At 44.8% G+C, this 12720-nt stretch overlaps 1 protein-coding gene across 1 annotated transcript in view; it reads right to left on the bottom strand.

Moving 5' to 3' along the window:
* The window catches only part of LOC8025159 (N-acetylglucosamine-1-phosphotransferase subunits alpha/beta), a 27856-nt gene extending 15136 nt beyond the window's left edge, over nt 1–12720 (bottom strand). Inside the window, exons 1-15 of the mRNA XM_029968492.3 lie at nt 12263–12720; nt 12032–12117; nt 11130–11249; nt 10854–11038; nt 9784–9986; nt 9222–9365; nt 8557–8598; nt 7961–8092; nt 6917–7087; nt 6164–6353; nt 5533–5588; nt 3388–3502; nt 1950–2155; nt 1118–1263; nt 159–292 (exon numbers count right to left, since the gene is read on the bottom strand). Coding sequence (XP_029824352.3) covers nt 159–292; nt 1118–1263; nt 1950–2155; nt 3388–3502; nt 5533–5588; nt 6164–6353; nt 6917–7087; nt 7961–8092; nt 8557–8598; nt 9222–9365; nt 9784–9986; nt 10854–11038; nt 11130–11249; nt 12032–12117; nt 12263–12391 — 2059 coding nt within the window. The 5' untranslated portion in view covers nt 12392–12720. The remainder of the gene's footprint in view (nt 1–158; nt 293–1117; nt 1264–1949; nt 2156–3387; nt 3503–5532; nt 5589–6163; nt 6354–6916; nt 7088–7960; nt 8093–8556; nt 8599–9221; nt 9366–9783; nt 9987–10853; nt 11039–11129; nt 11250–12031; nt 12118–12262) is intronic.

Raw genomic sequence — 12720 nt, 5'->3', positions numbered from 1 at the left:
GCTAAGATAGATTTAATTTTGGCTGGACGAATTAGAGCAGGCAACGCGAGCTGAATGCGAAGACTTCGGTGAAAGTTGAAAGCTTTGACTTTAGAGTTATAGGCCTTTCCTTTTCGTTTACCACACCAGATTTCGGTAGTGCTACGTGTTGCACCCACCCGAGGAGTAAAGAGTCTCGGTGTGTTTGATCCTTTCGACCAATTCGCTCGGCAACTCCGATTCGTCGACATCCAGATCAGAATACTTGTAAGAGATGGCTTCGTCTGGTACAAGCTGAGGTTGGGGTGGATATCTACAAGTAAAGAAGAAGATGATACGGCATAAATTCAAGAGTCATGTGCTATGCCTGTGTAGTAGTATTAATAAATCCCAATAAACGACATCAAAAGATAGTCTGTTTTTAACAAGACGATGTGCCCACAAATGTACCAGGTCTGCTAGCAATACTTACATTATCTACTAGAACATGTCTTTCTGTGGTACAGAGAGAATCAGAAGGCCATAGAAGAACACACACAATATTCTAGGTAGCAGTGTTAGAGCAAGGAAGCTTTATAGGAACGTAGGAATGCTTGGCTTCAGCTTGACACTGAAGTCTCAAAAGCTATTTTGGAGTAAACCATTTTCAGAGCATGCTTCCCTAACGCACAGCTAAAAGGCATGCAATCTGTAGTGTTTCTCCATAGGATTTCCAGTTGTTGCATTTGGTAATGCATGCATGCATACAAATACAAAAAGAAGTGTCAAAAAAGTCATTTCATTACATGCCTTTCTGTGCTTAGTCCTCAACAAAGGGTGCAAACTGTCTATTCCAGTGGAGTTATTGACAACTAAGGAATAAATAAATCTTCATACGGTGTTCAGAGACCTCAAGAAGTAGTTGTTTCTCCAAGACACGGTCTCCAGCAAAAGGGCTAACACTCTTCCACCAAGTGGAAGTCGATAACGCTTCGAGAGCAACTAAACTGATGCATCATCATCTGTACCGATGACTGCAGCTATAAAGCATAGGCGACAAAAACACCAACAATGAATTCGGACACATAACAAATGCAGCATTGGCTAGAATGAGCATACTCTACAAGAGAGCCTGCAATGCTGCTCATGACCTTCTCACCTCAGCGACAACGGATATTCGGTGAAGTCTATCATTTCCTCGGGTGTTGTACTCTGCACCACGGAGCTGGCGGCCGTTGAAGCTTTGCGCACCACCTCTTGGTCTTGGTCCGTACTGGAAGTGTTGGCCGACAGTGTGAACTGGAACTGCGGATAAGATTAGTTGCAACAAATTAAGCCGGCCCGACGTTACTCCACTAGTCGGAGGTGAGAGATGGCAAAAGGAAATGTAGTTTTCCACGTGAAAAAAACAAAATCCGTAGCTTCTCACCAGAGCACATGAAGAAGTGACAGTGATAGCGCAGTGAGATTTAGCGCTCACACTCTGCTTCGGCATGGTGAGCCTTGAATAATCTTTTTTGGGATTCGCCCCAACCTCATGTGGCCTTCCCAAACACTTACGCTAAAATCCAGAGGGGAACTTATGGGACGCGACACCGCCGATGATGATGGATGATTATTTTTGGATCTTCCCTCTGAATCAGGTGGTCCCACAGTGCCAGGGACCTGACCTGTAGGCCTTTCATATCTCCTCTGCTGCACCAGCAGCCACATATTTTGTAGCCTTGGTAGTTTCCACTAATCCCCTCCTCTCTCCCTCGGCCATCAGCTTAGAGTCGGCACAAACGGCAGGCCCACAGCAGACGCCCAAAACCCCAAGGCCTAAAGCGAACTAGTCTGGTTGGATCCCCGCCATCTCTTAGCCGAGGGGTGAACCAGAGTTTTCTGCCTAGCACGACGCTGGCACCGCGAATGCAGCTGGGAAGTCCTTATGACAACTATCTCACAAGATTAATTCTGCTCGGGAGGGATTCAGAGGACAGATGTCTCACCTCGAAAGGCGCTTCACTGTGGACGCCCTTCAGCGTCAGTTGTATCTGCGTGACGTTGTGGTGGGGAAACAGCAGCACCGTCATGACACTGGTGGGCATAGAGATGGCTACCGCACGAACGGCGGCGTTTTCTTCGTAGAAAGCCTCGGTTATCTTTGTCCCATTGTCCATGAAACCGGACAGGTTGAAGTATCCCGAGAGCTTGCCTGTCAAGACCCAGGTCAGATGTCACAAGAGTAATTCCTTGGACTGTCTGTTAGCCGCTCCCCAAGCACACGAGGCATGCAGGTTATTTCTAAGATAATTTATTGACTTCTACGGATCTTGGTAACATACTTTTACAAAACGAGTCACACACATCCAAATTCGGTGATTCCCACTGGTTAAAAAAACGCACGAAGGAAACACTAGTAGCAGCTGATCTTCTCCAGCTTAATGATTTGGGTATTGGTGCACTACATCATGGCTCATTAATATGGACCCCATTAATATGGATACTTTGCTATATAGGCACAATTTTGGGGAACAGACTCGTTAAATATGCACATTTGTGTCTCATTATTTTGGATAACTCACATCGTGCACGATTTTTGGGGGAAACAGAGGTGTCCAAGACATAATTATATTTGTTTCGTTGCTTTTTTTTTTTCAGTGAAAACAGAGAAGTTGAAAGCCCATGTGCATTGTAGATTAGAGGTGATAGCGTTAACACAGGTTCTTTTGTTTTAAAAAAGAACACTTTCTAAGAAGGTCGCCTTACCAAAGAAGTCTAGTTTCAGGAGACGATCCAGCTAAGCATTATTCTGATGCTGAAATTACTGGAAGTCTAAAATGAAGCTACAGAAGAGATCCAAAGTAAAGACCAGTAGCTTTCCTCACTATTGAATAGATGTGAAGCTCTTACAAAACGTTAGTGGAACTGAGAAAATTTTGAAGAGTTATAGCCAAGAGAGTAGATGGGAACACTCTTCATGCTAAGCTGCCACAACCAAAAAAACAACTAAAAACACACCTCATCCCACCAAGTTGAAGGTCAACTAAAGTAAACTGCCCCTACCACTGCCCCTACCATATGAAAACCCAGTTTCACCCAATATCGGCACCCCCATGTTTCTCTAGATATTAATATCAAACCCGACTTTCGTCTCCGGATAATATATACTAAAAACATGCTTAGACTCTAACTTCCCAAGATAAAAAGGATTAGGAAGGTCTGTTCAGACCAAGACACTGACAGCTGGTTCCTCATAAGTTGATTAACTAAACACAACTAATCAGATAATTATGAAGAAAAAAAAAGCTTAAAAGCAACTACTATTTCTAAACATACACAAAACAAAGTTGTAGTTTTTTAGCATAAATTACTTTTGCTAGTCATTCATTCATTATTCCCTCGCCACCAACAGACAACACCAAGCAAAACATTACTGTCGCTGACCTGGAGGCAGAGTGTAGTTGCGCTCGTCTCTCGAAAGGGTCAGGCCGTGCAAGAGGTAGTAGCTCCCAGTGCCACAGTCCCCGGCGTCAAAAGCACAAGGCAGCACATTGCATGCCTTCAGAGAGGATGGTCAAAAGGGGAGACACAGGGAGAGAGAAAGTGAACCGAAAAAAATGAGAGAAAGTCCGACAGACATGCACCCAACACCCAAAAGACAAAAACGCTCAGGCAAGGCCCGAGATGGCTTTCACAGAAAATGTCAAAAAATACCTCGTACAATAGAATGTATATCAGTACCTGAAGTGCCTGTGCCAGCATTTCAATCATACCTCAACTTCATCGCATTTAAAGCTTCATTATACTATCAGCCTTTACTATTGTGAGATTATGCTGTAATCCCCGTGGTAGATGTTGTTGAAGGGAAGCTCTAGAGGTTCTTGAAAAATGTGTGAAGAGATGAAAGCGATCGCTGTAGCACGGTTGCCCAATGCGGGTGGAATGGTGCCATCACATACCTAAGGACGGAGGTGCGACGTGGTCAATTCTCATAGCCTTCGTGGATGCCACTGACGATCACCACCAAGTAAGAGGATAAGAGCAATGGAAGTCACTAAAACCACCCAACATTATACATAGCAACTGGATACTGCCAAAGTGGGATTTCGCATAACGCGAGTATTGTTTGAAAACAAGTGTTTGAGGCAGACGACACGGAAGACTCTCTTCTCGTCGCGTCGTAACTGGCGGGGTGCCGGAGCTCCCCTCTTTTTTATGTCCATGCCATGCGGGCGACCAGAAAACCTGACTTGCCTCTCCTCGCTCCAAGAGGGGAGAGAAGGGTTTCTCCTTCCCTCTCCTCATGTCAAAAGGGGAGAGAAGCGTTTTTCCATAGCGGCGACGGCAGCCCACAAGCTCGAAATCCCTGCAAAGTGTCGCCTGTAAAGCTACCACTTTAAAAACGAGTTAGCAGGAAATTCCAGTATAATTTTGTCCTGTGAACATGAATATGACAAGCACCTGACCCCAACGTATAAATAAACGCGAGAAAAACTGAAAAACCAACCACTGGGTGTGACGTCATACCCATAGGTTTCTGCCTTGCGCGTGCCAGTTGTGAGGGTACGCATGCAGCGTTTTTATCTGCTCGGGTAAGGCTTGAGGAAGGCACGGAAATGTTGAGATACCTGTATAATACGTCACGATTCTCTCCTCCCACCAAATGCGCTGGAAAGGGGTCTTTAGCGCTATTTTGAAAGTGCTGTTGTGACTAGCTGGGGCATCATTCTGAATATAATTTTGATATTTGTGATCCTGGGGGCCAAATAAAGAAGATTTGAGAGTTTTCTCCCAAATGCCAAACCACTTCGGTTTCCCTTTAAGCTTGCAGGTTGTCAGGCTGAAACAGCGGGGACCAGCGCATGCTAATTTGGTACATACTGGAATGCGCACAATAGATGTCTAGCAGTTGTTGATATCAGTTAACCCTACTGGGAAACTCATGGGTTTGAAGAAAAAAATACATATTTAAAATTAGTGGGATATTGATTTAATGGACTGCATACTAAACCAGTTGCTTGACCTAGGAACCTGAAATTTTTTATAAAAAAAAAAAATGAAGAGCCAGTGGAAGCATATTTCTAAAGTACTAACACTTTAAATTTCATACGTAAATTTTTTTTCTCTTTGCTTTTTTTAATGGTTTAGTATTTTGGTAAGCCTTTTGAAACAAAAATTGGCATTTTGCATTACTGAATTATTTTTTTTAACAAAATAAAGAGGCAGCTAGGACACCAATTGCCATGGTGTCTTGCGTAACTCTTTAGTCGAACAAATGCCACAGCAACTGCGAACGCCACAAATGTGAGACATAATTTGGCCTCAAAACGTTCCAGTACTGATCTTGGGCCAGTGTTGGTGTAGCAGCTGCACTACGCTGGTTCTATCAGAAAATGAACTACAAAGCAGGTTTTTAAATCCTTCCGACCGTCTTTATCACGCTGGCAACAGCACCCTATAGGCTTTGACGATTCCAGAGCAAAAATGTCAGTCACTCCAAAAAATGCCGATCCATCCATTCTGTCATTCGGAAGCTGCTCATGGTACCCAGGCCCGGGCATGGCCCAGGCAATACAGGTGCATTCTTACCTGGTCGCAGTACTTGTCAGCAAGCCAGCTGTTGGCACAGCTACTGCTGCAATACACTGCAATGCAGCACATGGACAAAAAGCATAAAATGAGTACAAAATTCAGACACATGGCCAAGGAACACAGCAATTAACTTGACAATTCACCTATAAAAATAATAAAACCTGTAACTCATCATGTAATCAATATCAAATTTTCTTGACATAAGGACTTATTGCAGTGGAGTGCTGATGGCACACATCAGAGAGATGAAACTACAATGAATTTTGGAGTTTACGTCCCAAAAAGGCACAAGGCATCTGGACGCTCAAGCAGACGAACGTGCAACCAAAGTCTCGGTTACACGGTACACGCGCCACAGAAATGCCTTCATTAAAGGGCAAGCAACCCAGCTGGGATTCCGTTGATAAAACAGCAAACTCTACCCATATCCTCTATAAGCAGCAGATCAGAGAGCTCTCTAAAGCAGACAAAACTCAACAGGTCTGTACGATGCATTCATGATACGCAATTGTCAAGTCGGCAATTGTGTATTGCGGGGTGCGGTGAACGAAAGACTTTGCAGCAAATCGCGTCCGTAACATTTGAGCTACAGACAAGGCCTGCACAAAGAAAGAGTCAAGCTGCCTACTCCTGCTGATATCAGGCCTGGGGAAGCTGAAGATGTTGCGAGGCCTGAGGGTGACTGCGCCTCCGCCGATGCAGTCACCTCCGTCCCACTCGCACTGCGTGTTGTTGCACGCCTTGTCACAGTAGCCATCCCTCACCCAGGACGTCGGGCAGCCCATGGCACAGTCCGGCACGGGCCATGCAAGCCGGACCTGCGCAAACACCGGGTTGATTCAAGCGGTCAAGGGACGAAGTGCCACCTGGATTAATCAGCCGGTTCGGTCAGTTACGTCGTAGCTAGACTCGTTTGAGAGCTGCACAAAGAATTTTAACATTCATTTTCTCCACTGTCTAAAACCGGTACAATGGTTCTTGGCTGGCTTGCATCTTGTACGTGTCAACAATTCTGCCACGTGTAGCTTCACGGATACCGTCGGCGAGAGAAGTGGCAATGAGACATGGCTTCTTTCGTTTTAGATCCGGTCAGGCAACACTGTTGCGCTCTTCCATAGGGCATTTCTAATGAGCAAGAGGATGGTAAATGGCTGCCGTGCATGCTCATCAACGAATACCAGTAATCGACTGGCAACGCTTGAATGCAACAATATGGCATTTTCTGCTATTACTATTAGGCAAAGTGTATTTAGAAGTTCTCCTAATAGTAGCCTTTGCATCTATACGAGGTTGAGCGCAATCCATCTTGTGCAGGAGTGAATTATTTATGAGTTTAACACGGCAGACTTTTGCGATGCGGGTTTGAGGCGCTAGGGCTTGCCTTGTAGCCGCCCGTGTGCGTGTAGAAGTCTTCAGGCCAGACTTCCTTGCCAAACATGACGTCGTCATTGAGGTAAATGAAGCGCTGGGATAACCCCGGGATACAGTGCAGATGGGTCTCAATGGCCGGGGAACTGTAGGTTGGCAGGTGGCTCAGATTCCTGAAGATCTCCTGAAAAAGCGGTGCATGCCAGTGGCCATGATCAGCTGAAGGGTTTGCACATTCTATTTCTGCCACAACAGTATCTTCTCAGTTGTAGCACAAGCACAAGAAGCCTTTCTTTCTGCCTACAAAAGTTACAGAATACAGTGCAATCCACTTATAACAATAATGAGAAAACCCCAAATCTTAATCGTTATAACCGATTATCGTTGTACATAAACTAGGAACTGATTGTTATAGGCAGTATTGCTCTATGTGGTATCGTTATTAGTGGATTGCACTGTAGTACCAAAATGAGGGTACTGCGGTAGTTAAGCTATGAAACAAAATTCTGTTCTTCAGCACCTTGGATATCTAGTGCTAACTTTGCATATCTAGTGCTATGAGCACAAGGAGAGATGTGAAACGGTTGAAGCCAAGAAATTACACATGTTAACATATAAATTTTTATATTTCCAGAGATATCAGAAAAAGCGGCGAGGCTACGGAGAAGATGCACGAATTACGCTGAAACTGCAAAACGTATACAAGCTGCAGTGAAGCTAGAGGAGTCTTACATAGAATCTGATATGGTACAGCTTAAAGGAATCGTTTAAGCTGAGATGGAGCTAAGAGTTGTAAAAATTCTAGAGAAGAACTTGAAGTTTCACCTAGTAGATATGAGAGTTCTAGCCTCAAACTACCAAGATTTTCCGAAAGTGAGTTCTAAATTTACATTCTGAGTGTGTGAACAAGAGGAGTTACAACAGCTGTGAGATACCACAACTCACAACCTGTACCTCATCCAACTTCAGAAGATTATCAGAAGGCTTTGGTAGTATAGCAGCACCTGCCCAATTGTCCTTAAACTTGGGCACGGGGCGAGTAGGGAACAATGTTTACCTCGTGAGTCACAATGGTGATTCGAGGATTGTCCAGGTTGAGCCAGGAGGGGATCTGGCCGTTGGTGACCACAAACACCCTCCTCACCCACGGTGCATGCTTCTGGAGAGACCGGAGTGAGTACTTCAACTCCTGGGAGGAAACAAAAATATAATAACGAAACATTGTCATTACCACACCTTCAGTTCTGTGGTGGCTGGTTCACATATGCAGCACAGCGCTAAGATAGTGCAAATGCAGTGCTGCACCAGTGATACTGTCAGTGCTGCACTAGTGCTAATATAGTGCAAAGTTAGTGCTGCACTGTATGTGTGAGCAGGCCTCCAGTTGTGTTTTCTCAACTGGGAACAAGACATAGCGGCAGGAAGTAATGTAAAACTCCGTTACGACACAACTCTTACTTTCCTGTAAGAATGCTTTGAAATATGTTGATCTGCTATGACCTGCTTACTTTTTGTTAAGACCTGCTTACTTTTTGTTCAGCACACTACCGGTGGAAAGCAGGATAATCGGCTAAAGGGTATACGTAATGCATCTCCTAACACAAAACTGTTCAGGATGCAAGCACAAAAGAAACATGTGAGCATTAGACTTACATCGTTGTCTGCAAACCGGCTCGCTATGACATCTTCATTTTCCTGCAAGAACAATGTGGGCTTTATAGTACACATAAGGGGTTCTACATATATTGTCGTAACATATGTTATCAAACGTTGTGCTGTCATTGCTAGATTGTGCCGTTTTTTTTGGTTTTTTTTTTATTTTGTGAAAACTATTAGTGAGGTACAACAGGCGCCTTTGCGGCTTCATCAATTGATACCCTCAACCAAACTGGTTAATGGGCTGAACAACCTGCAAAGACAACCAATTTAAGGAAAAGAACAATGAATATCCCTTAGGAAGTGTGCGACAATGAACACAAGACTTCGAACAAGAAAATGAATATCCCCATATTGTAATACACCATGCACGTCTTCCCTTCCTCTTCCCACTTTTTTTTAAAGTATTGTGCGAGATGTGTAATGTTGCGCCTTACGCACAAATTCCAAAACATCCGCCACGAAAAGACTGAAGAGAAGACGCCGCATGCTTGATAATTACGAGAGCCTTCATCACACACCACTAATCTCGTTTGTGAAACTCAAAATTACTCGGACTACCTTCCAAACAAAAGCACCCTCTACCCAACCCCCTTTATAAAATTGATTGGTGCAACGAGCCGCAGGTGATGCTGCGAGACTAGGCTTCCTAGCTCACTTACCGTCAAGGGTTCCAGGACTAGAAAGACTCGGCTGATGGATGCGAGGCGAGACTTGAGCGACACGTTGGCCTTGGAGAGGGCGTCCGTTGCCGCCTTCCCAGAGGTCACCAGGAGGGCTAGGCTCTCATTTTGGTACAGATGTATCTGGCAAAGGAAACGTCTCAGGTCAGCACATAAGTTTTACGTCCACTCCAGCGCTCCTACGATACACTTAGAGTACCAGCACTCCATTCCCCGAGTTTCTTGCTAACGTTGCCTTTTCAGTACCTAGTGCAGAGCAAACGCAATTGGCAACCATTACGAAAAAAAAAAAAAATAAAGACGACTTCCTGTGCTTTAGATAAGCTGTCAGGAAACTTGGACGACAACATTTTGTTCTTTCACAGGCTGTTCCAACGCTTCTGGAGGACAGAAAAGTATTCCCAGCGATTTCAGATAGTGGTTCAGATAACTGGCAACACTGGTTTTAGACACCAAGATGGCTGAAGTGTTGTTAGACTCGAGCGTAGCTTATTAAGCGGCTCTAGTTGAAACGAGAAAACAGCGCCCGGAAGGTCTTCACCTTCACGATGGTCTCCTGGGAGGTGCCGGATAACTTCTGGGCAATGTCCGTCTCCGAGACGCCGGACGGAACGCCCACGATCATGAGCATGTCCTCGAGGGGTGCAGTGTTCGGGGCGGTTGAGTCAGTCGTGACAAACGTCGCCCCGACTGGAACTCTTTCGTCGGCCAACAGCACGTAGCCATTCGTTGCGGCACGCTGTGCTGCAACGTGTACAACGATACAGTTAGTATGTTTCGTTCATATCGAGACCTCCGTTCTCCCCAAAAAAATTGTCTGTGATAAGAGTCGCCCGTAATAACTAGACAAAAATGCACATATTTACCCAGTTTGCCACAAAACGTTTTGTCTATATGGTGGGGTAGTACCTATATTAACAGGGTCCATACCAAGAGACATGACTGTACAGGTTTTTCAAGTGCCTTTTTGATTGTGCGTTTTGGGCAGGTTTTGTATTTTATATTCAATATTAGTTTTGTTCCTCGACAATACATCTATGGAGACGTGAAATGTATACTTGGGTTGTTTCCCTTCTTGGTTGCCCAACGAAGTACTTTACAGGCCCGACTATGTGATGAGGTCAACAGCATTCTAATTGAATGCATAAGGTGGCTGTCATTAAAAAGTGAGAGATGTGCAAAACATGCAATTAATCTACCCATAACAATTTTCTGGCACCAACCCCAACAAAAAGAAACAATCTTGCGGAGATGGCCAGTAAAAAATAAAGTGTACATATTCCAAGGCATCTGTTATAAAGCAATTTTTTTTCCAGTTGACACAAACTGCAAAGGAGTGAATTTTAACTGTAACCATACCCGCTTAGATGAGCGAAAAATCAAGCAAACAAAACATTGTTTAGAAAATTACTATTTGTCTGTTCGGTACATCCATCCAGGTTTGACTAGAAAACCACCTCCAAAAGATCAAAATAGAAACCATCAAGAGCTTATCAGGAGCGCATGTAAAAAATGTTCAAATTGTAGCCCTTTCTTGAGCAACCCATGTGCATGCTTCACAACCCTTGTATTCATAAGGCGTAGACATGCTACATTCACTTCTTTCATTACCTTCCTCTAATGATGAATACAAGAGCACAGTGGAAGTGTGGAGTTCGTTTTTGTGCTTGTGGTTGACCTTGAAGACTTTTCTCACGCCTCTGCCTTGCACGTCCACCAACGATGTCTCGTTGGAGAGGTGCCGCAGGACGACAATCGGTGCTGGAACGCACATTTTGTACTGGCATGCTGGCGAACTGAAAGGTGGAGAGAAAAAGGACACAGACGCAACGTCTAACCCCTCATTCTCCGTCGCAGAAAAAAGGGCTAAAGGAAAGGGGGGGATACCTTGATTTGTTGGTCTCCAACGCAAGTTGCTTGCGAATGGCCGACAAATTGCGCACAAGCTCCAAGTCGGAGCCGTTCACCCAGGTGTAAACGGCGTCAATCGGCACGTGTTGGCACAGTCTGTCGTGAAAATGACATCAAGGACCATAAGTGCCGTCATGAATAAGGAACCGCAGAGTGCATAAGGAAAGTTTGCGGTGTTTTTTTTATGGCACAGAGACTGGGCAGAGCAGAAAGATCAGGACCCCACCTTGAGGCAAGCAACACCATAGGTACTGATAGGATGAGAACAGCAGAGCATCTCATAAGAATGCCCAGCCTCTGGCGTACGCTCGTGGGCCGTCGTCAAACTTTGGCTTTGCGTGCACACTCGAAGCTGACAAGGTACGCCGAAGCGTTACCAAAGGTAGGAAGCTCACACTGGAGGTGGGACGACTGAAGGCCCTTCCCGCTGTTCTTAATCTGTCAGCAAGTACACACGTCCGCAAGATGGTGGTGCCCCAGGACGCACTTGCAAATTTGTATAGTTGTGCGATGTTAGAATATGTATGGGAAAAAAAACTGTCCTGCGATTTTGATTCATTTCTTTTTAATGCAGCATTCAGATTCTCATCATTAGGATTGACAAGAACTTGCAGCAGGTCTCAAAGATATATTCGACAACCTCATCCATTTAAAACTTTCTCGAGATTTAGTTTTCTCCCTTTAGTTCCTTCTGTGGTCAGTCCGCTCAAAACGAGAGAACAAAGTCAACCATACCCCATGTAATTTCTAAATAAGCTTCAACAAGGTGAGAGTGCAGCCGGTGCAGCGTTTTTTGAACCTGTTTACAATACTTTCTTTTCTTTTTATATCATCTTTTTTTGTGCGTTTGGGTCGGCTGGAGTAAGGAAAAAACTGACCTGTCCTGGAAGCTCTGGCCAGCGATGTTGTCGCTGAATCTGCTGAATACCTCGGCATATTTCCCTTTGCTCCAGTCCAACGCAACCTGCGAACCACGTAATTTAGTAATTTTTAATTTAAATCAACCCCATCGAGGTTGTCAATGAACAAAGCGCGTATTTTTAAGTGTGCATCGGAGCTTGCCATAGAGCTTTAATGACCTGGAATTTGTTCATTTCTCCCGCACTAACCTCACAGAATCGAAAGGCCGACACCAGGAAGATTATGAGGCCGACGAGCGAGACGATGAAGAGATGTCTTTGGGAGAGCACGTTGTAGGTTTGCCTCTGGAGAAGCTTGCAGAGGATGGCCCGTCGCATGGTGCGACGCGTTAATTTTGGTCTCGCTTCTGCCGGCTTCCAGGGAGCTTATCATCTTCGTGATATGAGCACACTCTCACTGTTATCACTTCGTGGCAGCGAGTAAGCGACAACCGAAAAAAGACATCGACGAAATCACGACACTGCGTTGTTCGCAACTTCGCTCGGTACTTGCTTGGAGACTTCGCTCTCTTGATTGAATGCATTTCATGTCACCCTCCTCAACCAACAGCTGTCTCACTGATTGCGAACTTTCAGACCCCAGAAAACCAGCACTATCAATGACAGATGTCAATAGAAACGTAAAATACTTAAACATAAAAATGTGC

The sequence above is a fragment of the Ixodes scapularis genome, unplaced genomic scaffold (assembly GCF_016920785.2).
Source record: "Ixodes scapularis isolate PalLabHiFi unplaced genomic scaffold, ASM1692078v2 PGA_scaffold7__128_contigs__length_106722199, whole genome shotgun sequence".
NCBI classification, from domain to species: Eukaryota; Metazoa; Arthropoda; class Arachnida; order Ixodida; family Ixodidae; genus Ixodes; species Ixodes scapularis.
This window is presented reverse-complemented; position numbering and strand designations above follow the sequence as displayed.